The 18,755-nt window shown below is 49.0% G+C and overlaps 1 protein-coding gene and 1 pseudogene across 1 annotated transcript; one reads left to right on the top strand and one right to left on the bottom strand.

Moving 5' to 3' along the window:
- Positions 1-13,840: 13,840 nt before the first annotated feature.
- On the bottom strand, positions 13,841-16,584 carry TEX46 (testis expressed 46). The gene is made up of 2 exons (XM_021684393.1): positions 16,393-16,584; positions 13,841-14,038 (listed from the first exon to the last, which is right to left on the bottom strand). Exons 1-2 carry the CDS (start codon positions 16,582-16,584, stop codon positions 13,841-13,843), a joined length of 390 nt encoding a protein of 129 aa, XP_021540068.1.
- Positions 16,585-17,623: 1,039 nt separating this feature from the next.
- On the top strand, positions 17,624-18,076 carry LOC110575170 (annotated as a pseudogene).
- The last annotated feature ends 679 nt before the right edge of the window (positions 18,077-18,755 follow it).

Consider the following 18,755-nt stretch of genomic DNA (forward strand, 5'->3'; position numbering starts at 1 on the left):
CACTTTCGGCAGGCGGGGCGGCTGGCCCACCTGGAAGGGGAAGGACACAGGGCACGGCCCCATGGCGGTCAGCGGGACCCCTACTATGCCTTAGCTTCACCCAGACATCATGAGAGCCCACAGCTTGGGGGACATATCACACCTGTAAAACTAAGGTCCTTCCCGGTATGATCTCTTCAACAGCTGTGCCAACGTGTGCACCTCCGCACCCCTGGGCCTTTGCACAGCCTGTTTCCTCGGCCGGGCATGCCATCTCTCTCCTGTGTACTTAATAAAATACCTAAGACCAGCTGAAATGCCGCCTTCCCCAGCCCTCCTCATCCAGGTCCCCTCCACGGCACTTTGTACAAGCCTCCATCGTGGTACAAGTCCAACTCCCTAATAGGATAATTGTTGGACTACTATGAGCTGATGTTCCTCATGGAGTGCGAGTTCTCCAAGGGCAGGGCACCCACCGTTCAAATTTGTTAGATCTTAACATTTTACCATATTTTCCTCCTATCTTGACACTTTAAAAATTACCATGTCCGTTACTTGTTTAGTGTATGGTCCGTCCATCTCATCCCATTAGAAAACAGGGGTTCTTGTTTGGTTTGCTCACTGTGGTATTCCCTGTGCCTAGAACAGTCCCTGGAACACAGCAGACCCTAAAAAATAGCTGATGGGTGGATGAAAATAAAACATTCTGGGTGGAGTGATGCCCTCTCCGTACCACCTGCAGATTTCAGTCTCCTCCCCTTCTTCCCGGATGTAGCGCGGATGTAGCGCCCCTTCTGATCTTGCTGTTTGTCATTACCGTGGTGTTTTTATTCGTTCACTCTGTATTCATGCATCTGCAAACAGCACGTGGTATCACTTTGCACATTTTTAAACTTACGTAAAATATATCCTACTCTAGTATCCTTTTTCCCAATACAATGCATATAGTTCTGTATTATTCACTTTAACTTCTGTAGAGTATGCTGCTGCATGAATGTACTTTAGAGTGTACTAGTGAAACCGTGGAGACTAGGGCCGGGCTGCCTCAAAAATGGGACTCTTGGGACGCTTTGGGCGGCTCAGTCGGTTAAGCGTCTGCCTTCGGCTCAGGCCATGATCCCGGGGTCCTGGGATCGAGCCCCGGGTGGAGCTCCCTGCTCAGCAGAGAAGCTGCTTCTCCCTCTCCTTCTGCCTCTCCCCCCTGCTTGTGCTCTCTCTCAAATAAATAAATAAAATCTTTTTTTTATGCATTTGAGTTGAGACACTGTGCCTGGCAGTGAAATTTCTGGGTGGTAAGGTGTGGTCCTTTTCAGCTTAACTAGATACCATCTGGGCTCTCCAAAGTTGTCATTCCAGTTGATACTCCCACCAACTGTGATTCTCGTTGCTATTTCTAATTGATAAGGTCGAATGCTTTCTCCTGCGTTTACTGTATATATTTGGGTTTGCTTTTCTGTGAATGAACTGTTCTTATCCTTTGCCTGTTTTTTTTCCTATTCAATTTTTTTTATGTATTAGAGTTCTTTGTAAGTTCTGGATACTCTTGCTTGTGTTTTGTCTTTTCACATTGTGTTTATGATAACTTCTTGAAAGGCAGAATAGTGTAGTGGTGAATCTGTGGCCAGATTGTCTAATTTTGAATCTCAGTTCAACCACTGCCTGGCTGTGTGACCTTAAGAAAGTCACTTACCTAATAACTCTCTGTGCCTCTGTTTCTCCACCTGTAAAATGGAAATGATAATAGTGCTTGCCTCACAAATTAGTAAGGATTTAGTGAGTTAATATATATAAAGTACATTTGGGGGGTTTTTTTTGGTTTTTTTTATAATATCGAATTCTTTTTTTTTTTTAAGATTTTATTCATTTATTTGACAGAGATGCAGCAAGAGAAGGAACAAAAGCAGGGGGAGTGGGAGAGGGAGAAGCAGGCTTCCCGGCCGAGCAGGGAGCCCAATGTGGGGCTCGATCCCAGGACCCTGAGATCATGACCTGAGCCGAAGGCAGACGCTTAAAGACTGAGCCACCCAGGCGCCCCTATAAAGTACATTTTGTTTGACACATTGTAAGCTCTGTGAGTTATTATTGTTAAATAAAGGGCTTTTTGTTTTGGTTTTGGATCCTGCCAATCAAATTCATCAATACTGTCTTTTTTGTTTGTTCTGTGTATATGTGTGTGTGTGTGTGTGTGTGATTGTGCTCAGGAAATCCTTTATACAGAGGTTGTAAATGTAGATTTCTGTACTTTCACACACAGAAATATTTCTGGTTATGGTATAAAGAAAAGAATCTGATTTTATTTTTTCCATGTGGATAATCGATCATCCCAGAGCCATTTATGAAATACTTCAGTCCTGTCCCCCACTGACCTGCCGCCATCTCTGAAACATGCCCGGTGTCTCAACCTACCAACGCCTGCTCTGTAGGTTCTGTTCTGTTAGGGTCTCCCTGAGTTTCGATTCCTTGCCTCTCTGTCCAATCTCACACGCTCTTCCGTGATGAAGGAAGCTCACACATTGAGCACAGGCTATGGCACGGTCCTACAGGAAACAGTCTGCCAGAGAGGCTTGCTATAATCTGACCCCAACCGACTCCATGGGCCCATTTCCTGCCTCTCCTCCCCCCACCCCCTTGCATCTTTATGCCTCATCCCCCTCTCCGTGGCTTTGCACCTGTCATTCCCTTCTGTGAGGCCCTTTCTATCCTTTTCCACCTGACAAACTTATGTTCTTCCTTAAAACCCATGGGCATCTGTAGGGCCTTCTCATTCTCCCCTAGCAAAATTGAGGGCCTCTCCTCTCTGCTTGCCGCACACCCCTTCCTGCATGGTAATAGCAATCCACATGGGTCGCTACTGGCTTCTTTGTCTGGCTCCATCTTCGGCGGCAGGTGTCTCCCACACCAGGATCATTCCTTCTTGGCCTTTACGCCCCCACAGCTCTTGGCACTCTGCCTGGCACTGGCAGATTCTCAGGAAATACGTTTTTGAACTTTACATTGTCCTGCAAGTTGAAAGTCTTGGGTTCAAATCTCAGCCCCATTTCCTGAGTCGATTGTAACTATGGACAAGTCCCTTCCCCTCTCTGGGTCTCCATCTTCAGCTGTTGGAGCAGGATGGACTATTTGTAAAGAGTTTACATTTCCATTTGGAGATTTCATTCATTTCCAGCTCTAGAATTTGGGGTTCCCACTAAAGCCATTCTTTGTTCATAATTTCCAAAGATTGGAAACAACCTGAATGTCCCTCAACTGGTGAATGGATAGACAAACTCTGTTATATCCCTACAATGGAATACTTCTCAGCGGTGTAGAAGAACAACTACTGATACACGCAGTAATGTGAATGAATCTCACATGCATTATGCTGAGTGAAACAAGCCAGACTCAAAAAGGTGCAGTCTGTATAATTCCATTTTCATAACATTCTGGAAAAGGCAGACTGTAGGGACAGAAAACCACTCAGTGGCCGTCTGGGGGTAAGGATGGGGTAGACTTCAGAGGAACAGAAGGGACTTTGGAAGGTGATGGAACAGTCATATATCTTGATTGTGGTCATAGGACCGTGTGCATTTGTCAAAACTTGTAGAACTGTACACCATAAAGAATGACTTTTAATGCACGTAAACTGTACCTCCATTTTTTTAAATGAATCCGTTAGAGCCCAAGAGCATTAGGATGTCTCCACCTAGGTGTCAGAGGAGTGACATGAGACGCAAGACTGGCTTCAGCCACGAGGAGTGGATGGGGGGCTCTCTGGCATTGTTTGTGTGGGAGGGAAGTTGGAAGGGGCTTCCCTTCGAGCATGAGCACAGGGCCACTGGAGCAGGGCCAGGGAGGGAGCCCTGGTGGGAGGGCAGCCTGACGTCCCCTAACAGGCACCTTATAGCAGGGGCCAGGATATGGGCATCACATTTCCAAGTGCAGAACGAAAGTCAGAGACTTGAAATGACTTGCTGAAGTCATGGACAGCACATGATGGAGTGGGATTCTAGCTCTGTGCTCTGCACCACCCCACCCCACCTCACCACGTGACTGGGATCTCTGCACCCCTGATTCACAGTCCTCCTCTGAGGCCCAGTCTCATCTCATGCCTGTCTCCAGTCTCAGGATTTATTCCAATAGACCCAAAGGTGGGGTCAGTGTTTCACCTCTAAGCCACTCACCAGCTGCTCACATGTTGACTTGCAGTAGCCACTAGAAACCTCTCCCCTCTCCCATCCCAGCTGGAAAATGCTGGCAAGGGGAGGGTTCAGTAAGAGCCTGACTCCCCCCAAATTCCTCCCCTCCCCAGCTCCTTCCCCAGGTGGTCTACAGTCCCAAGACACTCACCTCCATTCTCCTTCTCACTGCCGACTCTGGTACAACCCTCCTCATCCAGTCATTCATCCAGAATACAGTTTCCAAGGGTCAGCTGTGTGTTGGGCACAGTGCTATCCCCTGAGGGTACAGAGCCTTTGGCCAACATCTGTCCCCCATGGAGCCAGCAGGATGGTGGAGTGGCCACATACAAGGGCTCTGGGGTCAAGCAAGACTCGATGTCGGATCTGCCCTTACTGACCTTGGACGAATGACTTCACCTCTTTGAGTCTCCGTTTGCGTGTCTGCATAATGGGAATGACCATTGTTCCTTCACCTCGTAGAAGTTAGGTGAGGGCAAATGAGATAATGCCTGCAAAGCCCCTAGAAAGCTGTTCACTAATTGGTGCTAGTGTAGTGATTTCTCTGGGAGGGAGATGTAAACAGCATGAGCACACAGCTCTCAGTCTCCGAGGGACCCATGAACTCAGCCTCTGGGTTGGGGGAGCGGGGGAAGAAAGCTTCACTGAGCAGGTAGTGGGGATGAATTGGGGGCACTCCAGCCAGGGACCTGGGGATATGAGAAGGAAGAGGAGTAATTTCTGGTTGGTTTTGAGAATTCAGTGGGTTAGTACATGTAAACTACCTGAAACTGTTCTTGGCCTACGGTGCAAACCCTAGATACATGGTAGTGAGGATGATGAAGGTGATGTGGAATGATTTAGGCTGATATTTGAAGCCAGGCTTCATGGGGCTGTGCCTCACCTGGGTCTTCATTCTCTCCACAGCGTAGAAGATTCAGCTCCTTGAGGTCTGGTCTACAGCCCCGGAGACCCTGTGAATGGAAAACTGGGTCAGAGGAGTAAAGGCGAAGAGAGGTCCTGGAATCTGGAGAAGAGAGGAGGGGACAGAGATGTGAGAAGACGAGAGGGGGTGAGGATGGGAGGGGGCGAAGCAACCCCTGCCTCCATGAAGCTCCACCTCAAAGGCAAGGGGAACTGAGCTCAGAAAACCTGCGAGCTTGACCAACTGTGCAGGTCTGCCCGGGTCTGTCATGATTTTAGCACTGGAAAGTTCCAGATCCCTCAGTCCTGGGAAAATCAGGACAGGTGGTCATCCTCCCGGCCCTGCCTCCCCTTCCAGCCTCAGAAACAACCCTGTCCGACCCCCAGGCTCTTAGCCCCAACTCACCCTCTTCTGGAAGGCTCAGGAAGGACAGGGCAATTCAGGCCTGGCCATGGCTGGCCAGGGCCTCCAGGAGTCCCCGTGGTCCAGGGGACCGGAATGGCGTCCTGGGCTCCGAGGTGCAGGCTTCACCCAGGCTCCCCAGGGGCTGGCAGATGTAGTGCCGATTACCCCAGCCCTAATCCCTCCACGTGCCCTCCGCCATTAGGATTAGTTCCGGGGGGTCCCTGAGCGGCAGGGAGGGGGGCACATCTGTCAGGGAGCCTGGGCAGCACCGCCTGATCCGAGATGCTCCAGGCTGGAGGGCAAGGGAATGCTCTCTGGAAAGAGTGTCTGCTACAGGCCTCCCAGACCCGTCCATGCCCCCATGCCAGCTCCTCAGCTGCCTCTGCGGCACCTGGGGTTCCAAGGAACACAGTTTGAAGACCACTAGGGTTCGCCCTGATAGTTAAATATTCAGATAACCAGTTCTGTCACTGCTTGTATAGCCCTCTTTGCTTCTTCATCTAAAAATGGGGGTAATTCTATCTTGGTGACCATGAGGATTAAATTGCAGCATGCTGGTAAAGCAGGTGGCCTAGGACCTGGCACGGAGTAAAAACTCCGTAAAGCCCAGCTTCTTGTATAACGTGGCTTCATGCCGCAACTTCTACCCAGCCCTGGTGTCAGACATTGGATCCTTCTCGGTAAACATTCTAGGAAGTTACTCTCCATTGAGTTTCACTGACACAAAAAGAGTAAATATATTTGCCTTCCTGGCACTAGACATGGCTGCACATTGGAATTACCTGGAGAGCTTCGAAGAACCACTGGTGTCTGGGCTCCACACGTAGAGAGACTCAGGGGCGTGGTGCCACGGTGATGCCACTCTGTGGTCAGGGCTAGGAACCGCTGCCCCAGACCAGCGTGTCTCCTACTCACTTTAAATGTGTGTAGGAACAGCCTGGGATCAAGTCGAACCTGCAGGCTTGGAGTCAGTGGGTGGGAGCAGGACCTGAGATTCTGCATCTCTAACCAGCTCCCAGGTGATGTCGAGGCCGGTCTGTGGACCACATTTTGAGGAGACAGGCTCCTCTGCAATGCATGGATCACATCAGCTTCCACATCATTATCTCAGTAGGGCCCCACGGTTGCCTCCCGGCCACTCCGTGGTTGGCAGGACTTGAACGATTCTCTCCACTTTGCTGATGCTTAGGGTCCTGTATGTGAAGGGGTGGAAGCAGGCCTTCTGGATCTTAGTCTGAGTCTCCCGTGGCCAAAAATCTGGGCTGGCCCAGAAAAGAGGCTAAATTAGAGCAAGAAGAAGGCCAAGTGATTTTGTCCCAACTCCACATGGTAGGGCCGGTGAAACAGGCTCTGAGGGGGGAGGTGACTTCCCAGGGTCACATAGCAAGCTTAGGGACAGCAGTGGGGCAGGAACCCGCATCTTCTGTACCCAGCCACTTGGTCAGTCTTTGCTGGGCAGCCTGCCGCCAGGTCACAAATTGATTGCCCACAGCCTGCTTAGTGCTTTCTGTGTTACGTCCCTTGGATCTTCAGAACAGTCCCACGAGGCACGTTCTCTTCTGCCCAGGAAGCGGCAGGACTGGGATTTGGACCCAGGAGTCTTCCCAAATACTGGCGCACCCCATCAGACCACGAGGTCCTCTAGGGCGAGGATCACGTCTCACTGATTTGTCTTCAAGCTAGGGCTGAATGTGCGAATCAGTCCGCTCGAGGGATCTTCACCTCTACTGACAAAGACCCTCACCCCCAGGACATCAGCGGCTTTCAGAGCTTCTCCCTCCCCAAAGCAGCCTACCCCCCCCCCCCACCCCAGACCAGTCTCACCCCTTCTGAAGTTAGCGAGTGGGAATCCGCAGCATGTCATACAGCAAAGTGGCCACAGGGTGGCAGCAGAGGCCCGTGTGTAGAATCCTAAGGCCCAGCCTGAGCCGCCTCTGAAGGATCATCTATCCGGGATTGCTTCCCTTCCTCCAGGCATTTGTCCAGGGCTTTCCGTGCATGAACAAAGATAATCCCCACAACAGCCCCGTGAGGGAGGAGTTATTCATCCTCTTTATACATGAGAGATCCTATTCATCTTTTACATAAATAACCTTCCATTGACTGCCCACTGCTCTTTGGAAAAATCAAAATTGGACCCTTGAGTCAGACTGCTGGGGTTCAAATCCCAGCTCCACCACTTCTGTGCCTTTGGTTGGGTTTCTTGGCTTCTCTTGGACCTCAGTGTGCTGGTCGGTTAAGAGAATAATAAGCTAGAGCCTACCCCCTTGGGGTTACATTAGCTAAGCACGTGTAAGCCAGAGTGATGACCGTCCCCCCTGTTGCGGCTCCTCCTCATGCTCCCCACTCAGGCCCTGGCTGCTGGTCTCTTCCCCTTTCTTCATCCCCCATTCGCCCCGCCTCCCCCACCCATCCCTTCCGCCCTCTTCTTCCCATCGTTCTCCCTCCAGTTTCCGTTGTTCCCATGATCCCAACACTCCCTGGAGGCGTTTTCTGATGTCTCTTCTCTGAGGATCATGTTCGGGTTTTTAGAACTAGGAGCAGGACTTGTTACACAGAAGGCTCCGAAGTTCAAGCGGACTGTGGTTGAGGGACTGCTGCTGCCTTCTTTCTGCACCCGTCCTGAAACTCTCCCTCCTGAGGTCGACCTCTCCGTGTGGCTTGCTCCCCAGATTATTTGGAGGTCACTCTCTTGTCTCCAGATCCACTCCAGAACATCCCCAGAGACAGAAAACGATTGTCCCTACCCTCAGCATCAGGATTGCTTAGAATGGAGAAAGTGGCCAAAAAGATGTCAAGGACAAACGAAACTCAAAAGAGATCTCTCCCAAAGGATCTGTGAAGATACTTAGCATTTCTCCCCGGTTAGGCTCGGATTGATTAATCCATCTGTCTGCTCGCTTACCCATTGAGTCACCCGACAGACACCTACCAAGGATCTGCCATTCGCCAGATCTTACGCTCGGGTCTGGGGGAGGACATAGGGCAAGACAGACATAGCAACAAGCACTCATTGTCAACATATATGTATTTTTTAAGTTTATATATTTAAGTAATCTTTACACCCCACTTGGGGCTCGAACTCATGACCCAAAATCAAGCGTCACAGGCTCTTCCAGCTAAGCCAGCCAGGCGCCCCAGCATGTATTTGTGGAGCACCTACTAGGTGCTGGACACTGTTCTAGGTGCTTGAACTAGCTCTGTGAACAAGACAGATCCCTGACCTTGCAGAGCTTCCATTCTAGCAGAGGCAGCAGAGGGAGTAAGAGCATGTTAGACAGTGTTGCATGCTATGGAAAATAACTAGAGCTGGGCTGGGGGTTACAGTGTTAAATTGGGAGGTCAGGATGGCCCCACTGAGAAAAAAACATCTAGCAAATCACCCAAAGGAAGTAAGGGAGTTAGGTATATGGCCAGCAAAGGAAGAGTCTCTGGTAGGGGGACATCCAATGCAAAGGCCTCTCGGAGGATGAGAGTGTGCCAGGGTGCCAAGGGAAAAGCAAGGAGGCAGGAGGCTGGAACGGACTGAGGGGCAGGGCAGCCGGCCAGGTGGGAAAGGTAATCGGGGACCTCATAGGCTGCAGGAAGGACTTTGGTTCTCACTCTGAGCGACATGGGAGCCCTTGCAGGGTGTGGAGCAGAGGAGTGGCAGGACCTGACTCACATTTTTAAAGGACCGCTCAGGCTTGTGTGTTGAGGGCCGACTAGAGGGCCAGGGTAGGGGCGGGGAGGCCAGGGGCTCTGTTCGGGAGCAGCTGTGGAGGCGCCTAGAGTCCCAGACTCTGGACATGCTTTGAAGGTGGAGCCAGTAGGACCCGCTGGTGAATTAGAGCCGAAGAAGAGAGGAAGAGAGGACTCAGGAATGGCTCCAGAGGTTTTGGCCTAAGCCACCGGAAGAGGGAAGCCTGCGTGTGGGAGGGGTTTGGAGCGGGGCGGGGAGACAGAGTTCAGGACTGTTGTTAATTCCGAGATGTTTGAGTGAAAGTGTGGAAGTAGGCAATGGGCCATTTGAATCTGCAACTTAGAGGTCTGTATCAAAGATATAATTTAGAAAATCATTGGCGTTAGAAAACAGAGAATATTTAAAGCCATCCCCAGGGAGTGAAATGAAGTGACGAAGGATCTGAGCCCTGGACCCCAAGGTCCAGGAGCTGTGAGTGCAGGATGAAGGCAAAGACCACAAAGTCATGCATCGTAGGTGCAAATCAGGCTTCACCGGGGAACCTAGATGCGGCGGGTCAGCAGTTAATGAGGTGCTGGTGCGTCCTGCAGTCTTTCATGTCACATGGAGAGAGGTTCAAGGGTCAGGGCATAGCCAGAAACATCCTGGTGTGTGCTCCAGAAGACGTCCCTCCGGTCAACTACTCTACTATTTAGACAGGGTGAGGTCAGCCTTGCAAGTCAAGAAAAGCTGGTCTGAGCTCAGGCCCCAGGGAAAATGCTTGCAGGGCTGAGGCACCTGAAGACCCTGAGGGGAGTGGAGACCTTGTGCAATCATTTCTGCTTTGGGGAAGGGAGTCCCTCCTGGAGCCCACCTGCTGTCACCTCATTGGTAAAACCTGGAGTGAGCCCCCAGGGTCTTCCCATACAATCCAGATTGTTTTTCCAAGGTCCATCCCCTGACCTAGAGCTCATCAAACACAAGCCTGCGCACTCAGGATGGAGATCAATAAGAGTGTAATAAACAATAGGGGTAGAAATCAGCTGGGCTCCTAAGGGGATTTCCGGCAGCTGTTGGCAATGCCAGGGAGACACCAGAGGGGGAGGGAAGCCTGGAGTGGTGGTACAAAGCCCATGGTGGAGGCCTGAGCCATCTGGCCATGGAGTCCATACCAGGCTCGAGGACCTATATATATATATATACCCAGTCGGATGTGAAGGGCACTGCTCAGTATTCTGCCAATGAGCCTCAACACTACCTGAGCAAGGGATGGGAACATGGTTGTGGAGGCCCATGACACAGCTGTCGGTGGCTATGACCAGCTGGAAGCAATGTCCTTGCCATTGTCAGAGGGTGAGTCACTGATAAGTCTCCTGTAGCTGGGGATGGTGGGCTGGGGTAAGGGTGATGGTGTGTTCAGTACTGTGGTAGGTTCGTGCCGTGGGCCCTGGCCTGGGCAGCTGCTAGAGGCTGTTCAGCATTGCCTGTCCAGATCTGGAAGAGAAGGCAAGTTTATTTAGCCCTCCATCCTGGTCTGTTTCCTGAGATTTCTTGCCTCTGTTCTTGCTAGATCATCACCTGTGGACTGCCATACGCCTGGGATGAGCCAGATGATTTGTCCTTTCCCAGAGCCTTGATCTCCATGAACACCCAGGAGTCAGCATTCTGCCTGACACATCAGGTGTACCCTTCCCTTTCCTAGCTGCCCACAGAAGATGATGAGGGAGCTCTGATGTCATTGCACCTTGAGCGAGCCATACCGAAGCTCCCTTGTACCCACCACCTGCAGGGGCAAGTGTGGAAGAGCAAGTGAATTCCATACCTTGAGCGAGCCACGCCGAAGCTCCCTTGTACCCACCACCTGCAGGGGCAAGTGTGGAAGAGCAAGTGAATTCCACATTAACAGGGCCCACAACTGGGAGCCAGTGACTGTGAACAGAGTTCCATTGTCAGGTTGTATCCTATCGGGACATTTTGGCACATGGCAAAGGTGCTCATCAGAACCTTAGGAGTCTACCTCGGTGAAGAGAGTAGCCAACCCACATCCTAGATCAGGTCTATGGTGGTCAGAATCCACTGCCAGCAATTGGTCAGATCCCCCAAGTTGTTGCACTATACCTTGAGCTGAAGGCCAGCATTTCTGGCAAGTAAGACGTAGTCTGTGAGTCAGTGACTTCGTAGGTCAAGTGGATCCTCACTGGGCACCTCAGACCTCCATGATTGTTTTGTTACTGGTAGGTCTAGGCACGGATCTAGTGCACCAAGTGGATGGGCTAGCCATATAGTTCTGACCAGTTTTTCTGTCCAGAGGCTCTGTCAAGATGCACTGCTTTATTGTGAGCTTGTTCACATATCACATACCTTTGGACTTTGTGGCTGAATTGCTTTATCTGTTTCCACAGCAGAGGTTACCATATGGAGATTCTCCTAACAGTCTAGTTCTGGGTGGTCCCATGGGCTGGCCATACAGCAAGACCATTAGCAATGGCCCATGAAGCTATGTGAAAGGGACTGTTGACAAAGGTGTGAGCAGCATCTAAAGAGAGTGCAGTCCCCTGGGCTGGAAAACTGGGGGGATGCTACCACCCCTGGCTCCAAAGAAAACCTGGAAGAAGAAGGTCCTGTCGAGAGAGCCTCCCTGAGAGGAGTGGCCCCCTGTGAAGGAACCCAGCCAGCCCTAAAGCAGTCTGAGGTAACCCCAGTGGACTTGGAGAGGCAAGGAGAAGACACCTGACCCACAAGGGAGGCTTGGGATTTTAAGTAGGGAGGTCATGGGAGGAAAGACCCGAGGGGGTGTGGTAGCTCACCTAATCCTCACGACACGCAATGAGGGTGGTAGTGCTACTCTCCCCATTTGACAGTTGAGCAAACCGAGGTCCAGCGAGAATAAACAACTTGGAATTGTCTAAGAGCACACAGCTGGGAGTGGATAGAGGTGGGATTTAAAGCTAGGCCGTTAGGCACCAGAGATCCTGCTCTTAAAAAAAAAAAAAATAGGGTATAGGGGAGTTATCGTAAAAGGAGGGCACGGAGAAGATGTCAGGACACGTAAGACTGTGATCAACAATCAGAGATGCTATTATGAAGCACTGACTGACTATATACCAGCCCCAGTGCTGGGTGCCGTGGGGGTGGGCAGTAGACAGATGAACAAGATGCCGTGCTTGCAGGGTTTATAGGGTTTATAATCTAGTTGGAGGATTGGGAGGGAATATAGAAATGTGTGCAAATCAAATCCCAGCGGATCGTGATACATTCCACTGCCGAACTGAAGATAAAATGCTGGGAGCACACCAAGGACAGAGACTATTCCCAGGTGGGTTAGGGAAGCGTTCTGGAGGTGTAGTTTAGGAAGGACTAAAGAAGTGTAATAGTACAAGGGGGAAGATAAGGGATTCCAGGGGAAGAAACCACAGGAGCAAAGATGTGGATGCATTTGGGGGATGACCAGCCATCTGGTTTGATTAGAGATGATTTTAGGTGGGGCCCAACAAGGCACTAAGCCACGCCGGATCCCACGGCAAGGTAGTGGTTTCCTTCTAGTTCTCCTTATGGAGAAAAACCTTAGTTTGGTGCTAGCATATCTCTCAAACACTAATACTTACTAATTTCTCTTTTTAACCCCAAATTCCCAGGCTCAGACACTTCCAGTGGGCAACCAAGCTCTGGTTGGAACTTCAGTAACATTGTTGTGTCTCCACTTGTCTTCTTCTTCTTTTTTTAAATTTTTTTTTGACAGTTTCTACTTCAGCCAAATGATACAGCTTTTTATTGTACAGTTAATTATTTTTATTATGACTTTCTTTCACAGATACATTTATTTAAGGAAACAAGTCAGTTTAAAGGGACGACATTAAGGGGCGCCTGGTGGCTCAGTCGTTAAGCGTCTGCCTTTGGCTCAGGTCATGATCCCAGGGTCCTGGGATCGAGCCCCACATCGGGCTCCCTGCTCCACAGGAGGCCTGCTTCTCCCTCTCCCACTCCCCCTGCTTGTGGTCCCTCTCTCGCTGTGTCTCTCTCTCTGTTGGATAAATAAATAGAATCTTTTAAAAAATATTTTAAAAAAATAAAATATTAACTCACTGTCATTTTAAAAATAAAAGGGACAATATTGAGCTAAAAATATTCAGGTGGCTCATGGCTCTGGCAAAAATCACAAAGGGGGTACCCGATGACTGGTGTTTGGGATACTTTGGCACAAGGTATAAAGCACATGAGGGAGAGTAAGGGGCGGAAAACAAGCCTGGAAAAGGGGTCAGATCATGGAGGGGCTAAACACCATGGTAAGGAGTGTGACCTTTATTCCATCAACCACAGTGAGGCGTAGTTTCAAGAAGAGGCAGTGAACTTGCCCACTTGGCAGAGCTTGGCTCTGGCCTCTGAGCAGAGGGAAAGGGGAAGACTGGGAGCTGGGGCAGCTCAGGGGAGGCCATTGTAAGACTCAAGGTGAACAGGTAGAGGGCTCTGGACTAGGGTTAAGGTGGACAACTGAAAGAGAGGAGGAGCCAGGTTCTGGCGGCCCCTCAGGCTGTTCTTAGAGCACTACGTGGCTGGCGGGGTGAGTACAGATTTCTTTCCCAAAGGCGATTGGCCTTTCAGCCTCCAATCCTGCTCTCCAGTGTGATTTATTAAGAAAATTCAATAGTCTCTGACTGGGTTTTACTGAGGAAAGGTAACATCCAAAGAGGCCAGCCCACCCCGGTCTCTCTGACCTCATTAGGGGGAGTTAGAAGTACAGTCAGAGATGATGGAGAAAACTGAATCATGTCTCCTTATTCTGTGTTTCCTCATGGGAAAAGTCCGCTGCCGGCTTGACCTCTTGCGGTGACTCATTCTATTCCATACAATGAACATCTGATTTTCTAAGACCTTCAGCTTCATTTCACTGAACATAAGCCGTTCAAGGACCTTGTCCTGGAGGGCAAAGCAGGCGTGCAGTCTCTCGATTTCTTTCGTGTTCAAGACGTAGCTGTTGGGTTTGGCTTCAGGAGGCTTTGGTTTCTCTGCCTCTTCCTAGACCCCCCACCCCAAAAAAGGAAACATTAATTAATAGCGATTTATACACGTCCCGTTAATCAATCCTCACAACCAGCCTGCAAGAAGAGCATCTTTGCCACATCTTGTGAGTGAGAGAGTTGGGGTCCAGTGAGGAAAGGCCCTCTTCTCAGTTTGGGAACCCCTAAACTCCTAGAACCCGTACTTGTCTTTGGTTCCTAGGAATAAATGAAATGGCCTGCTCATCTGCACTCCCAGGGGACATAAAGCACTTAACCCAGATAGATCTGTCTCCGGAGCGTGTGTTTCTCTCAGTGTGCCCGAGACTGTTTTCAGGCCTCATAAAATCACCACCTGCCAAGTTTCCTGTGGTCTCATGACACACTCTGATCTCTATAATCCTCATCTGCCTCTATGCAATTAATAATACTTAATTTTTTTTTTCTTTTTGGAGTCAGCTACAAATTCCTCATCCTTAAAACCATTTTAAATATTTCAGACATGCAGGGGCACCTGGGTGGCTTAGTCGGTTAAGTGTCTGCCTTCGGCTCAGGACATGATCCCAGGGTCCTGGGATCGAGCCCCGGCTTTGGGCTCCTGGCTCATCAGGGAGTCTGCTTCTCCAGCTCTCCCTCTGTCTCTGCCCCTTCCCGTGCTTGTGCTCTCTCTCTCTCTCTCAAATAAATAAATGAAATCTTTAAAAAATATGTTTCAGACGTGCAAAAATAAAAGTGAATATTACAGCAAATACCCATGTTCCCATACCAGCATGAGAAATAAAATATGACAAATATAACTGGAGTCCCCTGTGGGTCCCTCTCATAGAGTTCCCTCCCTCTCTGAACCTCATCTCAACTGCAATCCTGAATTCAGAATTTATTTTTTCCATATATTTCTTTACACCAGTGGTTCTCAATGGGAGGCTATTTTGCCTTCCCCACATGGACATTCGGCAATGTCTGGAGACGTTGTTGGTTGTCACAAAAGGGGGGCGAGAGGTGCTCTTGGCATCTGTGGATAGAAGCTAAGGATGCTGCTAAACATCCTACAGCACACAGGACAGGCCCTCACGATTAAGAATTATCCCACTCAAAATATCAAACAGGGGCGCCTGGGTGGCTCAGTTGGTTAAGCGACTGCCTTCGGCTCAGGTCATGATCCTGGAGTCCCGGGATCGAGTCCCGCATCGGGCTCCCTGCTCGGCAGGGAGTCTGCTTCTCCCTCTGACCCTCCTCCCTCTCATGCTCTCTGTATCTCATTCTCTCTGTCTCAAATAAATAAATAAAATCTTTAAAAAAAAAAAATCAAACAGGCAGAGGTTGAGAGATCCAACCTTAATACATTTTCACTACAGTCACAAACAAGACAAGGTATTGTTTCATGTGTGGTTTTTTTTTTAACTTTACATAAAAGATGGCATAATCTGGGTACATTTCTGCTGTCTTCATTATGCCATTCTAGAGATGTGTCTGTGTTCCACAGGTATCTTTTGTTCATCCATTTAAAATTTTTCCACCTTCAAGTAGTTGTTACTGTTGCCAAACCATGTTGACATCAAACATGAAGCAGGAGAGTCTGGGATGGTACCAATTTTTTTTTTTTTAAGCAAGTTTTCTCTCTTTTTTTCTTTTTACTGAAGTATAATTAGTATACAGTGTTATATTAGCCTCGGATATACAACACGGTGATTCTATGATTGTCTACATTTTTCAGTGCTCATCCAGATAAGTGTACTCTTTTTTTTTTAAGATTTTATTTCTTTATTTGACAGAGAGAGAGATAGCGAGAGCAGGAACACAAGCAGGGGGAGTGGGAGAGGGAGAAGCAGGCTTCCCGTGGAGTAGGGAGCCCGATGCGGGGCTCGATCCCAGGACCTTGGGATCATGACTTGAGCCGAAGGCAGACGCTTAACGACTGAGCCACCCAGGAGCCCCAGATAAGTGTACTCTTAATCTCCTTTATCTGTTTCACTCCTTCCCCACCTACCTCCCTTCTGGCAACCACCAGTTTGTTCTCTGTGGGTGTTTTTGTTTTTGTTTTTGTTTTTGTCTAGGGATGGTCCCTGTTTTCCAGCCCAGGCAACTGAAGCCTTGTGAAGGAAGTGCTTTGTCCTCCATCATTCAAGTGGGAGTTATAGAACAAGGGCTTAGACTAGAGCTGTGGATTTTTCAGTCTTGCCCCATTATCCTGACATCTTCCCTGGTCCCCATACCCCCAGTCAAGCTGTAAATATCCCATCATCCTTAGCTGAAGCTAAGGCCCCTCTTGCTCACCTGCGGGGGCTCTGGGGGGGTGGGCTTGAATTCATGCTTGACCAGCCAGTTGCTAAGCAACAGCAGAAGGAATAGGAACCCAAACAAGGCTGGCTTATAGCTGATCAACCAAGCCACCAATGCTCCTATGGTGCCCGAGGAAGCAAGTATCCCATGGAGATTCCTAAAAAGAGACATAAGTTCCCCCAGCATTATGGCTTGGAGGCACCCAGGCCCCAAGACCCTGCATTGGTGACCCCTCTAGGACAATTGCCCGCCATGACAGGAGCCATGGCCGCCCCCTCCTCCGAGTCATAACCAGCCACCCTCTCCCAGCTGTCGCATAACAATATTAACTACTCCTGTCTTGAGCAGCCACTATGTGCCAGACTTTGACAGGCAGTTTGTAAGCAACATATCATGATGTCCTCACAACAGCCAGGTGATGTCGGCCTTAGTGATACCTCATTTATTCAACAGTACTTCCAGGCCTAGCCACTGGGAATAAAATGGCCAGCAGCATAGAGCCCCTACCCTCATGGTGAGGGAGACTGCAAAGAAAAGTTACCCAAGATCTGGAAATAAGGCAAAGAGATTCCTCTGAGCTTGTTTACACAGTCATATCAGAATATTGTCCGGCTGGTCCACCTGCTGGTCATCTGCTGCTTTAGGGGAAGGTAACTTTGACAATACTGTTTAATATTGATTAGGGTCCTGACTCTGTAAAGTCAGATGTTAACTTTTTAAAAGTTGGATAAGTTGCTCCAGCAATTACACTTCTGGGTATATATCCAAAATAAATGAAAACTGGGTCTTTTTTTTTTTTTTAAGATTTTATTTATTTATTTGACAGAGAGTGAGAGATCACAAGCAGGGGAAGTGGGAGAGGGAGAAGCAGTCTCCCCACTGAGCAGGGAGCCTGATGTGGGGCTCAATCCCAGGATCCTGGGATCATGACCTGAGCTGAAGGCAGACGCTTAACCGACTGAGCCACCCAGGCGCCCCTGAAAGCTGGGTCTTAAAGAGCTATTTGTACACCCATGTTCATAGCAACATTATTCACAATAGCTAGAAGGTGGAAGCAAACCCAAAATCCAACAACAGATGAATGGATAAACAAAATACTGTATACACATACAATGGAATTGTTCAGCCTTAAAAAAGGAAGGAAATTCAGAAACCCCCGAGGGCTGTTGCCTCGTTGCCGCGTTCTCCTTTCCCCCCAACCATAAGATGTGAAACTGCTGCCAAGATGCAGATTTTCATGAAAACCCTTCTGGGAAAGACCATCACTCTTTGAGGGTTGAACCCTCAAATACAATAGAAAATGTAAAAGCCGAGACCCAGGATCAGGAAGGAATTCCTCCCGATCAGCAGAGACTGATCTTCACTGGCAAGCAACTGGAAGGTGGACATACTTTGTCTGACTACAACATTCAAAAGGAGTCTACTCTTCATCTCGTGTTGAGACTTCCTGGTGGTGCTAAGAAAAGGCAGAAGTTTTATGCCACTCCCAGGAAGAATAAGCATAAGAGAAAGAAGGTTAAGCTTGACATCCTGAAATACTCTCTCTAAGGTGGATGAGAAGGGCAACATCAGTCACTTTCAGACAAATGTGGCGCTGGTTCTTATGACTAGCCACTTTAACAGATGCTGCTGTGGCAAATGTCTGACTTACCGCTTCGACAGACCAGGGTACAAGTGATTGATACAAGACATGAACTAACATTACAAAAAAAAAAAAAGAGGAAGGAAATTCTGACATACGCTACAACATGGGTAAACTTTGAGGTGATTATGCTCAGTGAAAGAAGCCAGTCCCCAAAACACAAAAGTCATCTGATTCCACTTATATAAGATACCCAGAGTAGTTAAATTTATACAGACAGAAAGTAGCATGGTGGTTGCCAGGAGCTAGGAGGCAGGGAGAAATGACAAGTTGTGGTTTAATGGGCATGGAATTTTATAAGATGAAGAGAGTTCTGGAGACTGTACAACCATGAGCATATAATTAACTCTAGTGAACTGTACACTTAAAAATGGTTAAGGTGATAAATTTTATGTTATGTTTTTTACTACAATTTTTAACAATTAAATTAGTTATTTCCAGGAAAAAAATGGGTAAGTTGCAAATGATTTTTTTTTCCAAATAGAAGCAAGTTAGTTGTGTCTGATAGAAAAGATAACCTCAAAGTCTACAGTTTTATGGACTTGGAAGACATTAAAACCGGGGCGCCTGGGTGGCTCAGTCGTTAAGCGTCTGCCTTCGGCTCAGGTCATATCCTGGGGTCCTGGGATCGAGCCCCGTGTCGGGCTCCCTGCTCTGCGGGAGGCCTGCTTCTCCCTCTCCCACTCCCCCTGCTTGTGTTCCTGCTCTCGCTATG

Source organism: Neomonachus schauinslandi, chromosome 4 (assembly GCF_002201575.2).
Source record: "Neomonachus schauinslandi chromosome 4, ASM220157v2, whole genome shotgun sequence".
Classification (NCBI taxonomy): Eukaryota; Metazoa; Chordata; class Mammalia; order Carnivora; family Phocidae; genus Neomonachus; species Neomonachus schauinslandi.